The 24,840-nt window shown below is 37.3% G+C and overlaps 1 protein-coding gene across 1 annotated transcript in view; it reads right to left on the reverse strand.

Annotated features, from left to right (window-relative positions):
* LOC150088429 (uncharacterized) overlaps positions 1 to 24,840 on the reverse strand; it is a 132,943-nt gene that overhangs the window by 38,100 nt on the left and 70,003 nt on the right. Inside the window, exon 2 of the mRNA XM_090370773.1 lies at positions 18,872 to 18,935. Coding sequence (XP_090226899.1) covers positions 18,872 to 18,935 — 64 coding nt within the window. The remainder of the gene's footprint in view (positions 1 to 18,871; positions 18,936 to 24,840) is intronic.

Genomic DNA, 24,840 nt, shown 5'->3' on the forward strand with positions numbered 1-24,840 from the left:
TTTCATGGAATGCAATGCAACACCACCTTGCAAGTGGGTTTTCGGTTGCCCAAATTGTTGTTTTGACCTTTGACACATCCAATTTGGTGGAACCAGGCTTCACCTATAAAGAACTTGCGATTCAATATTTCCATTCTGGCTGCTTTGTGTCTTGCTGGAACCACTTACAGTATGCAATGCACTTCTCTTTTTTTTTTTTACTGTACAAGTGCAATGCAACACCACCTTGCAAGTGGGTTTTCAGTTGCCCAAATTGTTGTTTTGACCTTTGACACATCCAATTTGGTGGAACCAGGCTTCACCTATAAAGAACTTGCGATTCAATATTTCCATTCTGGCTGCTTTGTGTCTTGCTGGAACCACTTACAGTATGCAATGCACTTCTCTTTTTTTTTTTTTTACTGTACAAGTGCAATGCAACACCACCTTGCAAGTGGGTTTTCAGTTGCCCAAATTGTTGTTTTGACCTTTGACACATCCAATTTGGTGGAACCAGGCTTCACCTATAAAGAACTTGCGATTCAATATTTCCATTCTGGCTGCTTTGTGTCTTGCTGGAACCACTTACAGTATGCAATGCACTTCTCTTTCTTTTTTTTACTGTACAAGTGCATGAACACGATGTGAGTTCCATCTGTTGTTAAGCTTTCAACCTACACATCAATCACATTATATGCCCTGCCAGTATAATCATTATATCCCCACCATTAAAGCTATATATATATATATATATGGCTTTAATGGTGGGGATATAATGATATCCCCACCATTAAAGGGCAAATATATGTATGCCCATATATATATATGCTTATATGATTTCAGACTTTAAAACCATCCTGTATAAATGTTTTTAGAAGTATATTTTGAAAAATAATTTTAAAAGAATGATAATTTAGAGATTATATGTTTTTAATCTTTTCCTATCCCTTTTTGCCTTTGTTAATATATTTGACTTTACTGTTGTTCTATTTATGAATGTGTGAGGTTGCTTGAATGATTTTTTATTTGTTTAAAAAGAAATTTAGTTGTTAAATAATAAAAGTTATAGGTACTGAATGGCACAGTAACAGAAGTATAAATAACTGAAATAAAAACACAAGATAAGCCCAATCAAGCAGCTATTAACATTAGAATTGGTAAAATAATGTAAGAAAAGGAGTTTATACAGCACTAGCCATATAAAGAAAATAAAAAAATACCATTTCATTTGTCATCCCTTCTAATAATTTGCCCAATCCTTTAAATTTATCAAATACAGTAGCCCCTCGATTTAACGGAAAAAAAATTTCTTTCCTAAAGGAAAAATTTAGAACCTATTTATATCTGATAGCGTCACACATCAGACAGCACATCTGTCTGATGTGCCACGCTATCAGACAGATGTGCTGAAAATTCCTTCTAATGAATTAAAGGCTGTTTTACTGCTAGATAATGCACCTGCTCACCCTAATGCCGAGAGGTTAGTTAGCAGGGATGGGAGAATTAAATGTGTTTTTCTGCCTCCTAACACTACTTCACTGATAAAGCCAATGGATCAGGGTGTAATTGTTGCTTGTAAGAGGTTGTATAAGAAATTTTTGGAAGAGGTGATGGTTGTTTTGGAAGAAACAGAAGATGCAGAAGAAGATACAAGAGGCACCACGACAGACACTGCAAAATTTACATGCATACAACATTAGATCTGCTATCTTCAACTTAGCAGCTGTGTGGAAAGATGTGAAGATTACTACCTTGGCCAATGCTTGGAAGAAGTTGTTGTATGACATAGAACCCGAAATGGATTTTGAGGAAGTTGAGGCGTCTAATTTTCGGGACACCCTTCTGAGGGCCAGCAACAAAATGCAACTGAGAATGATGTGGAACAGTGGCTTGAAAACGACGAAGGTGATCCGGGCTATCAAATTATTTCTGAGGGAGAGATTGTGGAAATTGTTCTTCATAGAGAACAAGAGGACAATGATGATGACAAAGATGAAGAATCAGTTGCACCTCATCCTAAATAGCCTGTTATAAGACAACATATGGATGACATCATACATTATATTGAATCATCATCAGACTCTGATATGCTTCCTTATTATGAACATTTTAGAGAATTTCGATCTACAGTATTAAGGAAGCAGCACCAAGGTTTAAGACAACTGAAGCTTGATTTCTTCAAGACCCCTTCATCAACTGGACCTATTTCACCAGAACCCTCTACCAGCAAGGAATTAACACCTCTCCCTCCATATGACAGTTGTTTCTGAAAATTGTGATTCTTGCAAGTAAGTTAATATTAATATGAAATATTATTATCTTTTTTTAACATTTTTTATTCAATGGGGTTTAAGAATTTAAGTATTTTTTTCCTCTAAAATGGATTTAAATGAAAAAATTAATGTTCACATTGAAAACAACTTTGTGTGAGCTTTAAGGGAAAAAAAATAACAACAAAAAGTGGTGGAAACACTCCATTAGTTACATTGTATAGTTTCTGACGTGTTTAATTAAAATAAAGTTTGGTTCCTGTCATAAATTTATTTTTATATATTTAACAGATGTTTTAGTATAAATTACTCAATGTACATTATAATAATATTTTATTCATACTTATTAATTATAATAACATTTTAATACATCCTGTACATTGTAAGTTTGTTATTAATATATGTTTTTAAAATACATTCGATTTAACGGACTTTCGGCAATAGCGGAAACCCCTTCCAGTAATTAGTCCATTAAATCAAGGGCCTACTGTACTCACACAACACTTTCCATTTGAATGCTTCCCACATTCTAAGTGGGAAGCATTCAAGGAATTAATCATGGAAGCTACTAAAAGTTTCATACCTATTAAGAAATACTATTCAAGGTTTAGGCCTAAATGGTTGTCAAATGAACTAATGAGACTCGTGGCAGAGAAGAAATATGCATGGGATACATATAAATTATCAGGTGACACAGAAGCCTATGGCAGATATAAGCTAGTCTGTAATCAAGTCACAAAGGAGGCTAGGCAGGCAAAGGAAGATTACGAGAAATCTTTGTCAAAGGATGCTAAGAAAAACAGCAAGGATTTCTTTACTTATACAAATTCTAAAAGGAAGGGGATGAATCTGATTGGTCCACTTGATATCGCTGGTTCGACTGTTGATGATCCTGCTCAGATAGCAAACAAACTGAATGAGCATTTTGCATCTATATTCACACATGAGGAGTTATTAAGGTTTGAAAATGCCAGACGGTTATCAAATTGTAGCAGGGTGCTTAATGATTTTGTAATAACTGAGAACAAAGTGGAGGAGAAATTGATGAAGTTAAACATAAGAAAGGCACCTGGGGTGGATGGAATCTATCCAGTTTTATTAAAGGAGGTGACAAAGGAAGTAAGCAAACCTTTAGCCATAATTATGAGAGCATTCTTGGATTCAGGGGAGGTCCCCACAGACTGGAAATGTGCAAATGTATCCCCAATTCACAAAGAGGGATCAAAGGGTGACACAGTAATTACAGACCACTTAGTTTAACTTCTGTTCCGGGTAAAATAATGGAGTCACTGGTTAAAGATGCATTGCAGGATCATCTAGACAAGACTGCAGCAATAATTCAGACACAGCATGGGTTTGTTAAGGGAAAGTCTTGTCTGACAAATCTGATTGGATATTATGATGTGGTTACAAAGGAACTGGATGCAAAAAATAATTTTGATATCATATACTTGGATTTCAGGAAAGCTTTTGACACTGTTGCACATGAAAGACTACTGTACAAATTGGAGCAGAATGGTATTAAGGGTAAGTTGCTACAATGGATAAAAGGATGGTTCAGTGAGAGAAGACAGAGGGTGGTAATCAATGGGTGCTGCTCTTCGTGGACTAATGTTATTAGTGGAGTCCCACAGGGTTCGCTGTTGGGTCCACTGTTGTTTTGTATATTTATTAATGATATTGATGAAGGCATATCAGGCTTAGTGTCGAAGTTTGAAGATGATACAAAGGTTGGCAGGGTTGTTAATGACAGTAATGGCAGTGTGCTACAGCAACAGAATCTAGAAAATTTGGGCAGATGGGCTGAGAAGTGGCAACTGAAGTTTAACACTGACAAATGCAAAGTATTGCATATGGGTAGAAGTAACCCCAGAGAAATGTACCAACTGTGTGGTACTACACTTAAGGTGGTAGAGAATGAAAAGGACCAGGGGGTAATTGTGCAGTCAGATATGAAGGTTTCTGAGCACTACAGATGGTCTGCAAGAGTAGCTCATGGTGTCGTGTCAATGATATACAGGAATTTTGCTAGCAGGGAAAAGGAGGCGATTGTCCCTCTGTATAAGGCAATGGTCAGGCTATGCCTTCAGTACTGCGTACTGGTCTTAAGTTCTGCAAATTGCAGTTTCTGGAGACTACGCACCTGCGAGGTGATCTCACTGAGGTGATATACACCACAAATTGAGGAAAGACAGATGTAAAATAGATGTGCGGAAATTTACCTTTAGCCAGCGGGTGGTTAATTGCTGAAACAACTTCCATCTGTTGTTGTGGAAGTTGATAGGTTAAATAAATTTAAGGAGGAACTGGATAAACATTTAGAAGGAATTGTTTCATAATTTTTTTTTTGGCTGATGCTGCATAAGCATATACACTTGCTTTCTTGCACCACATGCCACTACTACTACTACTACACTTTCTGGAAGTTTGTTCTACCAATCAATTACTCTCTGGCTGAAAGTAAATTTCTGCAACCTATTTGGTAACCATCCTTTTTCTGTTTAAATTTATGTTCCCTTGCATGTATCATCTAATATAGAGTAAAGATGCCATCAGAATTTAGTTTATTCAACTCATTCAAAACTTTAAAAACACTTCAATCCTGTCTCCCTGGAGATGTCTAGTTTCTGCATGGTGCAATTTACAGAACTTTCTTTCTTGGTAGGAGCACCCTCCTGACTGACCTTATTGTGCTTCTCTGCACTCATTCCAAAAGATTTACATTCTTCTTAAAAAAGGTTTCTAATCCTGTATGCAATATTCAGTGATTAGACAGCATCTGCTGTCTAATCACTACCTTATATGCAATGGTATAATCATCCCTTTATCTGTTGGCAAAATTTTTGCACATCATTGAGAAAACCTCATCAGCTGTTCTTGCAGCCTGTCTACACTGCTCAGAGAACTTCAAGTCAGAGTGTATTACCATCCAATTGGTATATAAATATTGCTCAGACTACATGCACAAGGGAGCATAAATTCAAATTGAGGAAGGTTAGCTGCAGAATAGATGTGCAGAAGTTTACCTTTAGCCAACAGGTGGTTGATTGCTGGAAAAAATGTCTGTCTGATGTTGTGGAAGTAGAAAGCTTTTTAGCATTTAGCATTAGTAGAGGCATTTGATGCAAGAAAGCAAGCTTATGCAGCATCAGCCAAAAAAAAAATAAAGTAAAATAAATAAATAAAAAATAACCACTTCCACTTCACCCCTCTGTTCGTTCGAAATACCTGTCCAGCTGAGCCTTAAACTTATTTAGGCTATCAACTTCCACGACAAGGGATGGAAGTCTGTTCCACCTACCAACCACCCGCTGGCTAAAGGCAAATTTCCGCACATCTATCCTACATCTGTCTTTCCTCAATTTGAATTTATGCCCTCTCAGGTGGTTATTCTGAGCAAGAGGAAGAATCCCATCAGCATTGAGCATGCTCAAACCATTCAAGGCTTTGTACACCTCTATCAGATCACCTCGCTGGTGGCTAGTCTCCAGACACTGTAATTCGCAAAACTTAAGCCTTTCTTCGTAAGAGCACCCCTTTGTTCCATTCACTAATCTTGTTGCCCTTCTCTGTACTCGTTCCAGCAGCTCTACATCCTTCTTGAAATGAGGCCTCCAGGCCTGTATACAGTACTCTAGGTATGGCCTGACCATTGCCTTATACAAGGGAATAATCACCTCCTTATCCCTGCTAGAAAATTCCTATATATCATTGACAATACACCATGAGCTACTCTTGCAGCCCGTCTGCACTGCTCAGAGAACTTCATATCTGCCTGCACAACCACCCCCAGGTCCCTTTCATTCTCTACCACTGTCAGTGTAGTACCAAGGAGTTGATACGTTGCTCTGGGGTTGCTGTTTCCCATATGTAGTACTTTACATTTGTCAATGTTAAACTTGATTTGCCACCTCTCAGCCCATCTACTCAACCTTTCCAGAACCTGTTGCAGCAGCATAGTGTCAGTAGTGTCCTTGACAACCCTGCCAACCTTCGTATCGTCTGCAAACTTGGACATTAAGCTTGATATACCATCATCAATATCATTTATAAATACAGAAAACAAAAAAGGACCCAATACTGAACCCTGAGGGACTCCACTAATAACATTAGTCCACGATGAGCAGTGTCCATTGATTACCACTCTCTGTCTTCTCCCCCTCAACCACCCCTTTATCCATAGCAGCAATTTGCCTCCAATGCCACACTGCTCCAATTTGTGCAGCAGTCTTCCATGTGCAACAGTATCAAAAGACTTTTTAAGATCCAAGTATATAATATCAAAGTTATTCCCTGCATCCAGTTCTTTTGTGACTGCATCATAGTATCCAATCAAATTGGTCAGGCAAGACTTCCCCTTAACAAAACCATGCTGTGTCTGAGCTATAACTGAAGTCTTGTCTAGATGATCCTGCAGTGCTTCTTTAACCAGTGTCTCCATTAATTTTCCAGGAACAGAAGTTAAACTAACAGGTCTATGTATATAAAGTGCTTAGCATCATAATACACAGCCATTTCTGAATAAACAGAAAATTTTTAAGGTGGCATCGGCTGTGTATTATGATGCTAAGCACTTTATATACATAGTCTAAATTTGTTCGCAGCTTGAGGCTCTAGCCCTAAATGCGCCTTAGACTAACAGGTCTATAATTACTTTTGTCGCCCTTTGATCCTCCTTTGTGAATTGGGGTCACATTTGCACATCTCCAGTCCATGGGTACTTCCCCTGAGTCCAAGGAAGCTCTCATAATTATGGCTAAGGGTTTCCTTACTTCCTTTGCTGCCTCCTTTAATATAACTGGATAGATCCCATCCACCCCAGGTGCCTTTCTTGTATTTATCTTCAACAATTTCTCCTCCATTTACTCTCAGTTATTACAAGATTCTCTAGCTTACTGCCAGAGTTGAATACACCTCTGCATTCCCCTCGCTGAATAACTCCTCATGTGTGAATGTTGATGCAAAATATTCATTCAGTTTGTTAGCTACCTGAGCAGGATCATCAACAGTTGACCCATCGATATCAAGTGGAGCAATCTGATTTATCCCCTTCCTTCTAGAGTTTACATAAGTAAAGAACTCTTTGCTGTTTTTCTTTGCATCCCTTGCCAAAGATTTCTCGTAATCTGCCTTCACCTGCCTAACCTCCTTTGTAACTTGGTTACAGATCAACTTGTATCTATCATAGGCTTCTGTGTCACGTGTTAATTTGTATGTATCCCATGCATTTTTCTTCTCTGCCATATGTCTCATTAGTTCATCTGACATCCACTTAGGCCTAAACCTTGAACAATATTTCTTAGTTGGTATGTAAAGCCTAGTAGTTTCTAAGATAAGTTCTTTGAATGCTTCCCATTTTGAATTTGCTGTTGGTAACATCATCATCAGTTGGTCCCACTGTATAGAATTTAAATACTGTCTCAGTCCATCGTAGTCGCCTTTACGAAGGCAATAACCCTTCCCTTTACCCCTAATGGTAGTTACCTCTTTGAGTAAATCCCACTTCAGCACACTGTGATCACTGTCACCTAGTGGTTCATTTACCTGCAGATTCTTAATGCATGAAGAATCACTACTGATAATCAAATCAAGAGTATTACTCCCTCTAGTTGCCTCCCGAACATGCTGATGTAGAAAACAATCATCCAATAAATCCACAAAAGCCTTGCTAGTGTGTGAGTGACCAGCCCCCAAATTCCAGTCAATATCTGGGAAATTAAAATCCCCCATTATATAAGACTCTCTGATTTACTGGCCCACTCTATTTCCCTGTACAGTTTCTTATTATACTCATCAGAGTCATTAGGCCTATAGCACACTCCTACTCTCAATTTTGATCTCCCAATGCTTATGTCACAACAAACTGACTTGACACTGCACTGTCCAGCAATGTCAACTGGCTTCACTTCGTTGGATTTTATGTATTTCTTAACTAATAACATAACACCTCCTCCCTTCCTATCCTGTCTATCCTTTCTGTAGACATTGTACTCCCCAAATTCCAGTTCTGCATTCCTTATATCTGTGTGACACCACGTCTCTGAAATCCCCACAATATCTGCCTTTGATGTTTTGAGCAATACCTCAAATTCATCAAATTTATTTACTCAACTCCTAGCATTGGTGTACACACAAGTATACATGCACCTGTTCTTTTTCTTAGCTACCCTAACACAACCTATGTGTTTATTTGTACCCCAATGATTCCCAGCAGTCTCTGAAATATCCTGCATCTTATTTTCCAGGCTGCGGCTCATTCCAATAGAAGCAGTGCAAGAATCACTTTCATCTCTGCCAGTGGCTACTGTTAATCTATTAGTCCTTGTATCTCCCCAATCTAGCAGTTTTCCGACCCACCTAACACTGCCTCGATAGCATCAGCAAACATTCTTGCACCCTTTCTATTTAAGTGTATCCTATCCCTGTAGAAGCAGTCTCTCCTGTTATCAAGTACAGACCAGGCTGAAAAAAATTCTACCCCTTGAGCCTTGCACAATCTTTCTAGGGCTGAATTGATCGACAGGGCTCTCATCATATACTCCCTCCTATCGTGTCTGGGCAGAATTGCAGACACTTTCAAATTCAACCCTAATTCACGGCTTTTTTTCAACAGTGACCTGTATTTGTTAAGTAATTCTGCCGGTCTCCTACTCTTAATATCATTAGTGCCAATGTGTACAACTATATCGCCTTTTGCGCCCTTAAAAGATGATATCCGCTCTACAACATCATCAAACTTTGCCCCTGGCAGACATACCCTGGTCCTGTTCCACCTATCCTTTTTACAAAACATGTTTCCCGTTTCCCTGACAATAGAGTCATCAACAACTACTAGTTCCTTTGGGTCCAGCGCATTCTGCCTTGGGGGCTGCCGCTGTGTTGCGTGATGACCAAGTGCAAGCTCCGGCATTGGTGTGGGCAGCTGAGAGCTTGATGGGCCCGTCACTTTTAATCCTTCGAAGGCATCCACCCTGTCCTTCAAGCTCTCATACAGGCCCATAACAATGCTGAGTTGTCGCCTGATTTCCTTACACTCCTTGCATCGCGCACACACAAAGACATCCCCCATGGCAGTATCATGTCCCGTACCCGACTGCTCCACAAACATCAAGCAAGTAGTGCATTTTAATAGGCTGTGATTCAGAGGGCAACTGCCCCCCTCAGTTCTCCCCCGAGCCACAGCACTCCCATTAGCTTGAGCCTTTTGCTTTGCTGCTCTAGTCTGAGTCATGATTTCGATTTAATTTCAATAAAATTTCAATTTCAGTACAAAATTAAAACCTTAAACTTATATCCCAACAGTTACAACGCTATATTTATGTTTCAGTATCGAGTGTTATCTACGAAATCCCTTTATATAGCTTCCATATCAAGTTAAGTATTAATTATTTATTTTTTACTAATTATTTATGTTACGTACCCCAAGTCGTTATATGTATAGTTAAAAGTACAATTTAATTGACAATGAAGTTCAACAAGATTAATTATCTGATTGATTGACAATATTATGTACTATACTATACTATATTAAGCTTATGCTATGTATTTCGAGATATTTTGTATCGCGTAACAATGGCGGCTATTTACGAACGGTAAACACGTGGATCTGATACCCTTTCCGATACTAAGTAATACCTACAAAATCTCTATCTAAGTTACTTTAATCTAAGTATCGTAAATAGGAATATAAAGCTACTCTAGAAAATAAGTTAATATGCCAATTTAAGCTAATAAAACAGAAAATAAATCAGAAAAAACTTCTCTGTTCCAGGGGCGGCAAAAATGTACGTCCGCACAGGCTACACCTCGTTCTCGAATCTATTGTTGCAGTTTTATTGTTCCTTATAATAATAAACTACTTGTTTTGTGAAAATATTGTTGCAGTTTAGTGTAGACAATATTTACTTTACATTAAGCTGTATCTAAAATTTTAAATCTATGCTAAGCACAAGATGGAAAAATCAGCACAATGTTTGAAATATATTTTATTTGTTGGCAAAACAGATAATTTTTATTTTTTCTGTTACATTCTGAATATATCCAAATGTATAACATCAGTTTTACCGTTTCACTTTTTGGGGAAAATGCCTCATTTATCCAGGTCTTGTTGGAAAAGCATACCTTGATTAGTATCATTAATAACTTGCCCACTGAAAAGGCTTTTCTTTGTCTAATCAGGTAGCTGATAAATTTATTCACAATTTATAAGTTATGTATTGGCAAAACAAGTAGTTTATTATTATAAGGAAACTGAATTGCTACTTAGGTAGTAGGTTGTTTATCTTTATTGATATTTGCTCAATTAATTGTTTTGATAACTAAGTTCATTCATTAAAGCTATTAATTTCACATCACAAATTTATCTCCCCCACAGCTTTTCAAGAATATGCTTATGGCTGGCTATGGTCCATTTGCCTATACAGCACATTGGGTTGTTTAGCCTTATTTCAAATTTTATACACACAACAGGGAAAAACCAAATATACCATGAGTAAGGTTGTTAGGTAACCTTCTCAGAGTGCTGGACCACTATCACTTTCACATACCCGAAGCTTTCAGTTTTTACATTTGTGTCAATCACTCAAAAGGCTTTCCCAGATGGTTTCATAAATTTTACTGGAGACACACAAAAAAAGTTCTCATTGGAAGGAGAACAATGTGGTAAAAAATAATAATATAAAATATAACCCTCCCACTTCATACAGATTCAACACAGAAATTTAAATTTTAATGAGATAGTAGAAACTTTTAATTCTGGCTATGTGAGAATATAAAGATTAAATAATACAGTTCTACCTAAACAGCAACAATGGTTGCAAAATTTATTAAAATAACTGTAATGAAAACGAAATATAACTACAGTTAAACTAACAAACAAATGATAATAAAACTTATTTATGATTTTGATTTGCACTGTCCAATTTAACAGTTCAAAACCAGGACACATGGCAACCCCTACATATGAGATTACCATAGTTTCTGGACCATAAAAATGCACCTCTTTCTGTAAAATGTTGTCTAAAATTATCAGTGTCTTATGGCCCGAATGTATATTAGGCACATGCAGGGTGATGTCACATGTTCTATAACAGATCAGTATTCTGATCTGTTACAGAACATGTGGACACACAAACCATTATTCAGATCTACAGCATTGGCTGGCTGATTAGTGTATCAGTAATAGCTGGCTATTTCTATGCACTGATTTTTTTTAATGTTTGAAATTCATTGATTCACTGACCATTGTTGGCCTTGTGGTCCTCTGATGAGATGTGGTACAATGGTCAGTCTGTTTTATTTTTTATGCTTCATTCCATTGGTCACGTATTGTAGGTGGTTTCTGTTTAAGTTTATAGTGATATTTCAAGCAATTTGGACTTGGTGCCATCAAGAGGGCACCATATGTTTGAATTAATTTACATTTTTTAAATTACCTTAGGAGCACTTTTCTTCTGCAATACCCTATAATGGCACCCCAATTAACAAAACAATCGAGTTAACAGCACATCGAGATCGGATGTTTACATACAGTGTAGACGTTTTGCAGTGCCAAAAAAAGAAAAGGGTCATGTGACCCTTTTCTTTTTTTGGCACTGCAAAAAAAAAGTCATGTGATTAGCGTTTTTGTTCATGTTCGCCATTTTGAAAGTGAATTCTGTACTGATATAGTAGTAGTAGTAGTGGCACATGATGCAAGAAAGCAAGTGTAGGAGCTTATGCAGCATCAGCCAAAAAAAAAAAAAAAAAAAAATCACACCATTCCCTCCAAATGCCTGTCCAGTTCCTCCTTAAATTTATTTAACCTATCAACTTCCACAACAACAGATGGAAGTTTGTTCCAGCAATTAACCACCCGCTGGCTAAAGGCAAATTTCCGCACATCTATTCTACATCTGTCCTTTCTTAATTTGAACTTATGTCCCCGTAGGTTGGTAATCTGAACAAGTGGAAGGATCCCATCAGAATTCAGCATGCTCAACCCATTCAAGGCCTTATAGACCTCAATCAGATCACCGCGCAGGTGCCTAGTCTCCAGCCACTGCAATTTGCAGAACTTAAGCCTCTCTTGGTAAGAGAATCCCTTCATTCCCCTCACCAATCGTGTTGCTCTTCTCTGTACACGCTCAAGCAAATCTACATCCTTCCTAAAATGAGGCCTCCAGACCTGTACGCAGTACTCAAGGCGTGGCCTGACCATTGCCTTATACAGAGGGACAATCACCTCCTTCTCCCTGCTAGCAAAATTCCTATATATCATTGACAAAACCCCATGACCCGCCCTAGCAGCCTGTCTGCACTGCTCAGAAAACTTCATATCTGACTGCACAATTACTCCCAGATCTTTTTCATTTTCTACCACCTTAAGTGTAGTACCACACAGTTGGTACGTTTCTCTGGGGTTACTTCTACCCATATGCAGTACTTTGCATTTGTCAAGGTTGAACTTCAGTTGCCACTTCTTAGCCCATCTGCCCAAATTATCTAGATCCTGTTGCAGTAGCACACTGCCATTACTGTCATTAACAACCCTGCCAACCTTTGTGTCATCTGCAAACTTCGACATTAAGCCTGATATACCTTCATCAATATCATTGATAAATACACAAAACAACAGTGGACCCAACACCGAACTCTGTGGGACTCCACTAATAACATTAGTCCACGAAGAGCAGCACCCATTGATTACCACCCACTGTCTTCTCACACTTAACCATCCTTTTATCCATTGTAGCAACTTACCCTTAATACCATTCTGCTCCAATTTGTACAGTAGTCTTTCATGTGCAACAGTGTCAAAAGCTTTCCTGAAATCCAAGTATATGATATCAAAATTATTTTTTGCATCCAGTTCCTTTGTGACCACATCTTAATAACCAATCAAATTTGTCAGACAAGACTTTCCCTTAACAAACCCATGCTGTGTTTGAATTATTGCTGCAGTCTTGTCTAGATGATCCTGCAATGCATCTTTAACCAGCGACTCCATTATTTTACCCGGAACAGAAGTTAAACTAACTGGTCTGTAATTACTCGTGTCACCCTTCGATCCACCTTTGTGAATTGGGGACACATTTGCACATCTCCAGTCCGTGGGAACCTCCCCTGAGTCCAAGGATGCTCTCATAATTATGGCTAAGGGTTTGCTTAGTTGCTTTGCCGCCTCCTTTAAAATAACTGGATAGATCCCATCCACCCCAGGTGCCTTTCTTGTGTTTAACTTCAACAATTTCTCCTCCACTTTGCTCTCAGTTATTACAAAATCATTAAGCACACTGCTACAATTTGATAACCTTCTTCCATTTTCAAATTGTAATAATTCCTCACGTGTGAATGTAGATGCAAAATACTCATTCAGTTTGTTTGCTATCTGAGCAGGATCATCAACAGTCGAACCATCAATGTCAAGTGGACCAATCATATTCATCCCCTTCCTTTTAGAGTTTATATAAGTAAAGAAATCCTTGCTGTTTTTCTTAGCATCTTTTGCCAAAGATTTCTCATAATCCGCCTTCGCCTGCCGAACCTCCTTTGTGACCTGATTACAGACTAGCTTATATCTGCCACAGGCTTCTGCGTCACCTGATAATTTATATGCATCCCATGCATTTTTCTTCTCTGTCACGAGTCACAGCTGTATAATCTGTATATCACAGATTATACAGCTGTTTTACATTTATTTTAAATTAAAAACCCCTCACTATGTCCCCTAAAGTTAATAAACCTCATACAGAGAAAAAAAGAACAACATTAAAGCATAGTGACAAACTTGATAAAAAAAAAAAAACAAAACACAAACAGAACAGGACATAACTAGGAGTGTATTAATGGCAGAATATAATATTGGATCGTCACATGTTTATGTTTTTTATGTGCAGTGAATAAAACTGCATTCTTAATGTCTCTATTTCTTATTTAACCTCATTATTTCTGCATTAAGTATATTAAAAATAAAAACTTTCTAGATAACGGAAAAATCGAAATAACAGCACCTTGAACTCCTGAAGGTGCCGTTATTCTGAAAGTCTATTGTATATTGATTTGTTTTTCCCCCACCCTTGAATGTTTGGTAGTTATATACTGGTTTACTTTCTATTCACTATTTACTTTTTGGCTTGCCACATGACTGGCATATATTCTTATTTTATATTATAATTTTTCTTGACCAAATTTATTTTCTAATTCTTTCAGCAAATATTCTTGCACCACCCTTTCTATTTAAGGGATGGGTTACACTTAAATAGAAAGGGTGCAAGAATATTTGTTGATGCTATCGAGGCAGTGTTAGCATTAGTAGCAGCATATGATGTAAGAAAGCAAGCTAATGCAGCATCAGCCAAAAAAAAAAAAAAAAAACACTCCCATTTCACCCCTCCATTCGTTCCAAATAACTGACCAGCAAAGCCTTAAATTTATGTGGGTTATCAACTTCCACAACAAAAGATGGAAATCGTTAGGTGGGTTGGAAAACTGTTAGCTTGGGGAATACACAGACTGAAAGATTAACAGTGGCCGCAGGCAGAGGCAAAAGTGATTCTTGCACTGTTTCTATTCGAATGAGCAGCAGCCTGGAAAACAAGCTGCTAGGGATTTCCAGGACTACTGGGAGTCATAGTGAAACAAATAAATGCACGGACTGTGTTAGGCTAACTAAGAGTAGGAACAGGTGCATGTATACTTGCATGTACACCAATGCTAGGAATATAGTTAACAAATTTGATGAGTTTGAAGTGCTGGCCAAGACATCAAAGGCGGAAATTGTTGGGATATCAGAAAGGTGGTGTCACACAGATATAAGCAGTGCAGAATTGGAATTTGGGGAGGACAATGTGTATAGAAAGGATAGACAGGACAGGAAGGGAGGAGGGGTTATGCTGTTAGTTAAGAAACGCCAAAAATCTAAGGAAGTGCATCCAGTTGACATTGGTGAACAATGCAATGTTGAGTCTGTTTGGTGTGACATAAGCACTGGGAAAGGGAAAATGAGAGTGGGTGTGTGTTACAGGCCTAATGAATCTGATGAGTACAATGAGCAATTGGCAGAGAAAGAGAGTGGGCCAGTCAATCAGAATGTCTTATAATGGGGGATTTTAACTTTCCAGATATCGAATGGAACTTGTGGGTTGGTCTCTCACACACTAGCAAGACTATTGTGGATTTATTGGATGTCTGTTTTCTACAGCAACACATTCAAGAGGCAACCAGAGGGAGTAATACTCTTGATCTGATTATCAGCAGTGATTATTCATGCATTAAGAATTTGCAGGTACAGGAACCACTAGATGACACTGATCAGTGTACCGATGTGGGATTTACTTAAAGACGTAACTATACAATAAGGGGGTGAGGGCTTTTCTTTCATAAAGGTGACTATAGTGGTCTTAGAGTTTTTAAATTCTATACAGTGGGACGAACTGATGATGTTATCAATGGTGAATTCTAAATGGGAAGCCTTCACGGACTTGATCTTGGAGGCTACTAAGCTTTTCATACCAACTAAGAAATATTGTTCAAAGTTTAGGCCCTAAATGGATGTCAGATGAATTAATGAGGCTAGTGGCAAAGAAGAAAAATGCATGGGATGCATATAAATTATCAGGCAACACAGAAGCCTATAGCAGATATAAGCTAGTCTGTAATCAAGTCACAAAGGAGGTTAGGCTGGCTAAGGCAGATTAAGAGAAATCTTTGGCAAAGGATGCAAAGAAAAACAGCAAAGAGTTCTTCACTCATGTAAACTCTAGAAGAAAGGGAATGAATCAGATTGGGTCACTTGATATCGATGGTTCGACTGTTGATGAGCCTGGACAGATAGCTGATAATCTGAATGAGTATTTTGCATCAACATTCACACATGGAGTTATTCAAGGAGGGGAATGCCAGAAGTTTATCAAACTCTAGCAGGGAGCTAAGTGATTTTGTAATAACTGAAATCAAAGTGGAGGAGAAATTGTTGAAGTTAAACATAAGAAAGGCACCTGGGTGGATGGAATCTATCCAGTTATATTGAATGAGGAAGCAAAGGAAGTAAACAAACCATTAGCCATAATTATGTTTGTTTGTTTGACAAGTATAAAGTTATAGAATTCTTATAGTACTGTGATAATAGACTAAATATAAAAATAGTGAAATGCTTAAAGTGCGGTACTCATCTTGAATATAATCTGCAATAGTTTTATGAAAAGACTGATGGCTAAATATAAGGCGGAATGGTTAAGTTAATGCATTAAGGTGGGATGAGATTTAATTTAACGGAATTTTAAAATAAGCGCAAGGAAGCAGAAGTGCACTACTCCGTCCCTGGTTGTTATAAAGTAGAAAATAGTTAATCTGGAACATAAAAGAATTGATATTGCCAATAGTCATGATGACAGACTTTTGTTAAGTTATAACATCTTCAGTTGGCGGTGTTAAATGAGAAGTAACGCTGCTGTATTTTAAGAAATTTTCTATTCTCTCGTGATGCTCTTTGGGACACGTGGGAATCTCAGATGCGAGAGATTCCAATCCGAGGAAAGGTGAAAGGGAAGTTTTGCGTTTAGGATGTTGAGATTAGTATTATGTCGAAACCATTCGATAATGAGGGCGTCATATTGAAGAATTTTGTGGCTGGTTTTAAGTCTTATAATAGTGATAGCAGAGTCAATTAAAGGAGTGTGATACTAGCTTGTCCTGTCTGTACTAGCTTGTCCCGATCTAAGACTATTATAGTAGTAGTGCTCATGAGTGTTGGAGGTTTTGGTAAACTTGGTAGTAGTACTACCAATATAACAGGCATCACAGTTTGGTTGACATTTAATCAAGTAAATTATATTGTTCAAATCGTTGGTTGGGTATTTGTGTGTATCTCTGTAAGTGTTGAATAAGGATCCGAGTTTATTATAAGCTGAAAAAATAAGGGAGATATCAGTACCTGTAAACACACGGCAGAACCTCACATCCTCCCATACCATAATGAACTTGCCGGACAATTGAACAGCCTCAGCACATTTATTGGAAAACCAATGTTTAGATAAAGGACGAGATTTTAAAGTGGAGTGTGAGATAAAGGATTCCATTCCTGCAAGAATAATTTCACTGACATGATCTGAGCAGACGTTGACTTCAGAAGTTTTGAAACAGTAATCCAACCAAGGAAAAGAAGAAAAGAAGTCTCGCAGGTCATTCCATTTTGCATTCTTGTAATGCCAAACAACATGAGGTTGGGAATAGCCATGAGGTAAAGATTCCATTGGAGAAGAGACAATCACCAAGTTGTGATCTGAAGTGCCTAAAGGACCTGTCACTTCGACCGTGTACTTAGAAGGGTTGTTTGTGAGAAAAAGATCAAGCGTATTGGCTGTATGATTAGGATTGTCCGGTATTCTTGTAGGTAAATGAACAATCTGTGCAAGGTCATTAGTAAATGCAAAAGCCTCAGCTTCTCGACCAGCTGGGTTGGTGTGACTAGAAAACGGAAGCCAGCTGGAGTTGTGAACATTAAAATCACCAAGGAAAATTACCTCACTGTTAAGAAAGTTGGACTGGAGAAAGTCAAGTTGCAAAGAGAGGAAGTCAAAGAGCTCCAAGTGATTAGTGGAACTGGGAGAACGGTAGAGACAACAGATAAATTTGACACAATGAGGTAGAGAGATTTTAAGCCAGAGAAGATCAAAGAGAGGAGATTCCAAATTGCCAAGTCTCTGACAGGGAATATCAGAATGGACATATGCACAAGTACCACCTTTGAGGCGAAAGGTATCATACAGCGAATAATTTGGGCATCTGAGATGAGCAGTAGTTGAATCAACCGATAACTGAGATTCTGTCAGAAAAAGTACATGGGGTTTGGCAGACTGCAAGTGGAAATGGACATCATTGAGATTAGAATTAAGACCACGTATATTTGTGAAATGAATTAGGAAGTGCTTGGGAGGTTTAGATCTTTTCGCAGATAATCTTGCTCTATTAGTGTGACAATTCATGGTGTATTCAATAGTAAGAAAAAGTGGGTGGGACATGCTCTATGAAGTAATGAAATTTTTGGATATGGCATACATATGATAAGAATATACCCAGATCCTTGACATAACGTGGCCTTGACAATGCTCCCCGCATAAACACTACTCGGACTCTCCCCAGTCACTATCTGGCAGAGTAGAGGTAGCAAGATTATACACTAGCTGATCTGGAAGCCTCCTAGAGAGTTACCAATAGGTTCGGTCTGGTGTACTAACTAGCAGCCAGCCTGCGAACACTGTTTTAGAGCTGTACCCTCGAAATGTAAGGAATATTGGATCTCGCCACAATGTTCATCATAATCTCAAAAGTCATCAATCATACTGCATGATGGAAGAGATAGGGAAGGGTTGACCGGAACTTAGCTCTAGAGACTAAACATGGGTTCCACCACTTCAAGCCTCCGATAAGCAAAATGGTGGTATTGCACTGGTTGATGAGAGTCTGCTATACACACAGCTGCTATACAATGTAACTAAAGAAAAAAGAAATGACAAAAATTGCACACTCGAACTAAGTAATATTTACCAGTACTTAGTTTAATATGATTATTTTTCAAATGTATATTGCAATAAAATTTAAACAATAAAAGTGCCAAACAGTTCATAAAAATTTGAATATTTTACCTTCTTGGGGTATTATGTCTGATGCACCTTCCACAACAGATTCCATTACACTCTCCAGCTGTGACTAAAAAGAAAATAATAAAAAAGCATGAAAACAAAAAAGCTTAGTTATGTAAATTTAACTTAAATACGCTCAGCATATTAGCATTAAACTGCCAGGCTCGTGATAAGGGAATATCTGAACCTGCCAGTCTGAGAAAAATTCTATAAGATGAGTTCAGCAAAGAATATAGTGACAAGAAAATTCATCAAATTTGTTATCACTGTATCCATTTCTTTCACATTGTAGATGAGTCAGAGGCTTCCAAGTATGAATAATAGCCACAAATGTAGACATAAGTCACTAATTTATTACATGAAAGGTTGTGACAAATCCAACATAAAACAGGCAGGGCACAGCATAATACTTTAGTAATTATAGGGGATGTGTCAGGGGAGTGAATAACAAGCAAATCCAAAGTTAAAATTACTTAATACAATAATGCTATGACAATAAAATGGATTAATCAGAGCTGCTGGTTAGGTCTACATATGCTGTTATCATGGGGTCAACAAAGTGACCCCATGATAACAGCATATGTAGACCTATGCTTGGTGCAATAAAGACTTGGTTAACATCTCGTATCTCTTGTCATTCCTAATACAGGATAATAGGTTTCATTTTTGTACATACAAAGTGTATAGGAAGCACATTGTATAGAGGATATCAGTCCCCCCCCCAAAGACTCAAAATTAAAATCAGAGAAAAAAAACAGGAGTTTTCTCTAGGTCAAAGCAGTATCTCTAATTCTAAGCTGAAGGAAAAATACTGTGTGCTTAATTGATAGGAAGAGGGAAAGGGATTGATGTTTCTGATCAAAAAGCTGCTTGAATGTGGTAAGACCATACCTTGATTTGGGAAACATCAGGAGAGCAGGAGTGTGTGCGCTACACATGACATGAATGGGCAAATAAGATTGAGTGGCTTGTTATGGAAGATTCACTTCTTACTCATTGAAAATAAGTCAATGAGTAGGAAGTCAGGTGAATGGAAGTCAATGAGTAGGACGTTCCTGCTCACTGAATGAAAATTGTGGGCTGGTATCTCTATGGCTATTATCTGTATTAGCATGCCAAAGGTGAATAACCTTAATCTGGTCAATGCTTAGGTCAGGATATTATCACCTGAGCAGGCATAAATTCAAATTGAGGAAAGACAGATGTAGGATAGATGTGCAGAAGTTTGCCTTTAGCCAGCGGGTAGTTGGTTGGTGGAACAGAGTTCCATCCTTTGTTGTGGATGTTGATAGCCTAAATAAATTTAAGGCTGGGCAGGACCGGTATTTGGAACGAATGGAGGGGTGAAATGGGAGAGTTTTTTTTTTTTTGGCTGATGCTGCATAAGCTTGCTTTCTTGCATCACGTGCCTCTACTAATGCTAATGCTAAGATAATCCTACCAACTATTTATAAAATTTAGTTGGTAGTATGTAGCGATAATGTCATTACAAACCAAGCAGCCATTACTCATACATGTAAAACACTATAATTTAGACGGATGTATTTTTATGACTGGCATGAGATCAAAAGAATTATGTAGTTACAGTTCAGGGAGATTTATGCCAGTTTGTGCTAACTAATGTTGTGGGGGCCATTAAGCATGCAACAGAAATGTCTAAGAGATAGAGTGGAGAGACTCTGTAAGATATGGGTCATTAATTAACCTGATCGTCTTCTTTTGAATGGAGTTAGAAGCCTGAGGGAGGTTTTGTGGGCATCACCTCAGATGTGGGAACAATATTCCATGGTAGGGCAGATTTCAGATTTGAACAGAGTGAGTAGTTGTTTAGAAGATAAGTAATGCCGAGACCAAAAGAGAAAACTCAGTTTTTTTAGATGCATAGAAAGTAATATTTGTGATGTGCTGTACAAGAGAGATTAGCCAGGATAATCCCTCATAGAGATGTGTGATCTTGCCTAGAAATCCGAGTGTCATTAAAGAGAAGCATAGGAGCAGAAGAATATTTTTTGACATAAGATATAAGACAGGACAGAGATTTAGAAGGATTGAAATTAACCAAGTTATCTTAGTCCCACTGGGGAATTACCTAGTGATCAGCATTTAAGGAACTGGTGGTGGATATTCAAGACATTTAAGCTGTTTATAAAGGGCAAGGTTTCTCAAACCAGAAAGTGGAATGCAATATGATACCATCAGCAAAACTATGGATAGGATTTGCAGTCAGTGGAAGAAGGGGAGGAAAAGAGTGGGAGAAAGAACTGAACCTTGAGAAACACCAACATTAGTGGAGAAATTAGAAGAAAGCCATCTACTATCACCAGCAGCAAGTGGTCAGAGAGAAAACTGGATACCCAATTGTAAAAAAACAATCAGCAACTCACAAGATGGAAACTTAAGATTTCATGCCAAACAAGATAAAAAGCCTTAGGTCAAGAGTAAATACTTGAGTATCACTAAACTTTTCCACGGAGTTTGTCCAAGATGAGTAACTTAAGTAAATAAGCCAACATTTATCTCAAGGTTTTGAGATAGTTTATTTGTTAGCATTTAATGGATTTCTCCATTACTTTGGAAAGAGTAGAGGTAAGTGCAATGGAATGATAATTGGATGGGAAGGATTTTTCTTAATGGATATGAACAAATTTCCAAGCAGAAGGAAAACACCAGTGGAATAAGAGAGTGTAAGGTGACACTGAACAGGAGTAAGCTCAAGGAGCACAGGTTTTTAGAACAAGTGGAGAAATACCAACAAGACCTGGAGCTTTCTGGGTATCAAGATTGTTCAAAATTCTTTTGACAACCTTTTTACGGAAGATCACAGGAGGCTGTGAGTGGAGTATACTGGGAATGGTAGGAGGTGGTTTATCAAGATCATAAATATAACAGTTAGAAGAAAAGTAGAATGATAGTAAGTTGGCTTTATCTTTAGCTGAGGAAGCAACAGAACCATCAGTTTTATTAGGGGTGGGAATAGAGATGAACAAAATTGTGGCCAATAGCTTTGGTAAGAGATCAGAATGCTCGACTACCATTGGGATTGATTAATAACTGCTTTACAATTGTGAGCTTTAGTTTCATTCGAAAACGAACCTGGACATTTGGATGTGAGTGATTAGTGAAGTTGGGAGAAAAAATAGAGGCAGCAGATGAATAGAACTTAAGCCAAAGAAGATAAAAAAGGAGATTCCAAATTACTAAGTCTCTGAAATGGAATATCAGAGCAGACATATGCATAAATACTACCTTTGAAGCAAAAGGAATTGTATATTGAATAATTAGGACTACCAGGATGATCAGTGGTTGAGGGAACCAATAACTGGGATTCTGTCAGAAAAAAGTAGTGGGGCTGCAGATGGAAATGGACATCACTGAGATTGGAACTGAGACCATGCATATTTATGAAATGAATGAGGAAGTTTTTTTATGTTATAATAATATAAATCGATTCTTCTTATATGGACATTCTTCCACTAGTAATTGGAGGCTTTGAGCAGACAAATGTCCTATCAAAATGGATAGCTCAGATAACTGTTTCTGTTATTCCTGTTTTTTCTGTTCCAATACTTGTTTACTACATTTATTGTTATTTAAAATGTTATCCCAAAAAATTACTATTCAGCTGTTAATTAGCTATCAAAAACAACAACAACATTTGGCCCTATTAACCATCACACAAAATTTATTAGATAGTAAAAGTGATACTGAAATAACAGAAACAGGTATACATGAGCTATTAATTTTGACTGGATAGCTGTCCACTCAAAGTCTCCATTCACTAGCAGAGAGATGTCAATATAGGATGAATGGATTTATATTATGATATATCTGTCTGAAATGCAACTACACAATCCTTTTATTTCACACTAAATTAGATTTCTAAAATGTACATCTATCTAAATTATAGTGTGTGTGTGTGTGTGTGTGTGTGTGTGTGTGTGTGTGTGTGTGTGTGTGTGTGTGTGTGTGTGTGTGTGTGTGTGTGTGTGTGTGCATGCGCGCTTATTTTTTATAGTATGAACCAGAGCTATAATGCTTATTTTTAATAAATATTTTGTTTTGAAGTGAAACTTCTTTAGGCACGTCCCAGGCAGTTTTCACATGGGAGTAAGGGTGGAAACACTTATCACTTCACGAGACTTCACTTGTATACATGTCTAACGTAAAATGTAGGAGAGCTATATTTACCAATTAGTTTATTGCTCGAGGCGCACTGTTGTCATTGGCTGTATTCACAAGATGGCATGTTGGGCTTCAAGGCCGAATGACATTGTCAGGAGCTCTGATTTTTCTGTTCGAACAGAAATTTCATTAGACATGACAAGAGGAAAATGGAGGAAATGCTAATAGAAAATTAAATTAGAAGTAAATAATCTGTTTTGAGCACACAAGTAAGAATATCCGAAAACAAATAACAACAACGTCAAGGACGTTGCTCCTGTGCCTATTCCGAAGCACCCTCCACTTTTACCACCCTCCACTCTACTTGGAATACCCACTGCAAATGTCCAGTCACAGGGATGCTCAAAATGGCCAAAAGAGGAAAACAGACCAACAGAATTACAATTAACAACTTGAGAGGCCGAACAAGTCGATCATTTCAATTTGCACAACTCATTTCTTACAAGTTCAATTTTTAGGGTTGAGAAGTAGTTTTTTGTTGTAATTAAATTTCACAAAAAATTTTTGTTTCGTATTTTGACAGAATAAATTCATATTCAAAATTAAACTTGCAGTATTTCAACTTTCCTTAAACATACAACTAATTTTTCCTTAGTGCTGACTGAATTTCGAAATTGCGTATTTTGCCCTTGAATGTCATCCTTATAATTTTATATAGGAAATTAAATTCTTCTTTATTCATCCATAAGTACATCTTGAAACAATTTTCATCTTCTAAGTCCTGCAGTAAACGATGGAATTCACCCTTTTCTGTTCTCTTCCAGTTGATGTCGTGTATCCATTGCGTACTCTCTTTTGTTTTCTCGGCTATAAGAGAAGCACATGCATTTTCTAAATCTGTCTTCAAAATCTGAAGAGGAGGATGAACTCTGGCAATTCATTTTGCTTCAGATTTCCTCAAAGAGAATGACACACATACAACGTTACAGGTTGCCAGATGTACCCCTTTTGGAATTATAATAAAATTTCCAAGATACCCCTTTTTTAACATTTGAAATGGGGAATTTGAAAAAAGCAGAAATCGTAAAACACCCTGTTGAGATGGTTATTTAGGAAGAAAGAATTAACTGACGATAAAGTTGTTGTTGAAATGCATCCTTAATTAAAGACTTGAAAAACGACATTCTTTCCTATTTACAAAGAGGGTTGTAGAATATTTATATTATGCTAACTTTGTAACCTTTTACATTCTACTTGACTTATTTATTTTGTTGTAATGGTTTAAGGCTCAGGCAACAAACTTTTTTTTAATTTAAAATTCCCAATATCAATATCGATTTGCTGTATGAAGAATATGTTCTGTTGAAATCATTCCATAAAATACTGAGACAAAATACCTCAAAAATACCACAGATATTTGGATAAAATATTTTAAATGCATACAAAGTACATAATACAGAAAAAAATATTAATTTTGTTTTTGCTTTGCCTCACTCAAATGCAATGAGTGAGCAAGTATTTAGCTCAATGTTTATCGCATGGAAAAAGGATAGAAATAAATCAGACCTAAAGAATGTTGAAGGAGAACTGTTGCTGAAAACCAATCACAATATGTTATGCAAAGAATTTTACGCATATGTACTAAAAAATGAAAATTGTTAAAGAAAATTCGCTCAAATGAGTAGTATTGCTAGGTAAATATTTTCTTTTTGATAAAAGAAATCAGGTTTATTGAATGTGTATTATAAACAATTATGTAAAACATTTGATGTTAATATTTATAAAAAGTTTCCTTTAATGTTTATAACTCTTTCAATAAAATTTTCCGAATTAAACGAATTAAAGCATGG

Source organism: Mastigoproctus giganteus, chromosome 3, assembly GCF_048544385.1.
Source record: "Mastigoproctus giganteus isolate SK-2022 chromosome 3, ASM4854438v1, whole genome shotgun sequence".
NCBI classification, from domain to species: domain Eukaryota; kingdom Metazoa; phylum Arthropoda; class Arachnida; order Uropygi; family Thelyphonidae; genus Mastigoproctus; species Mastigoproctus giganteus.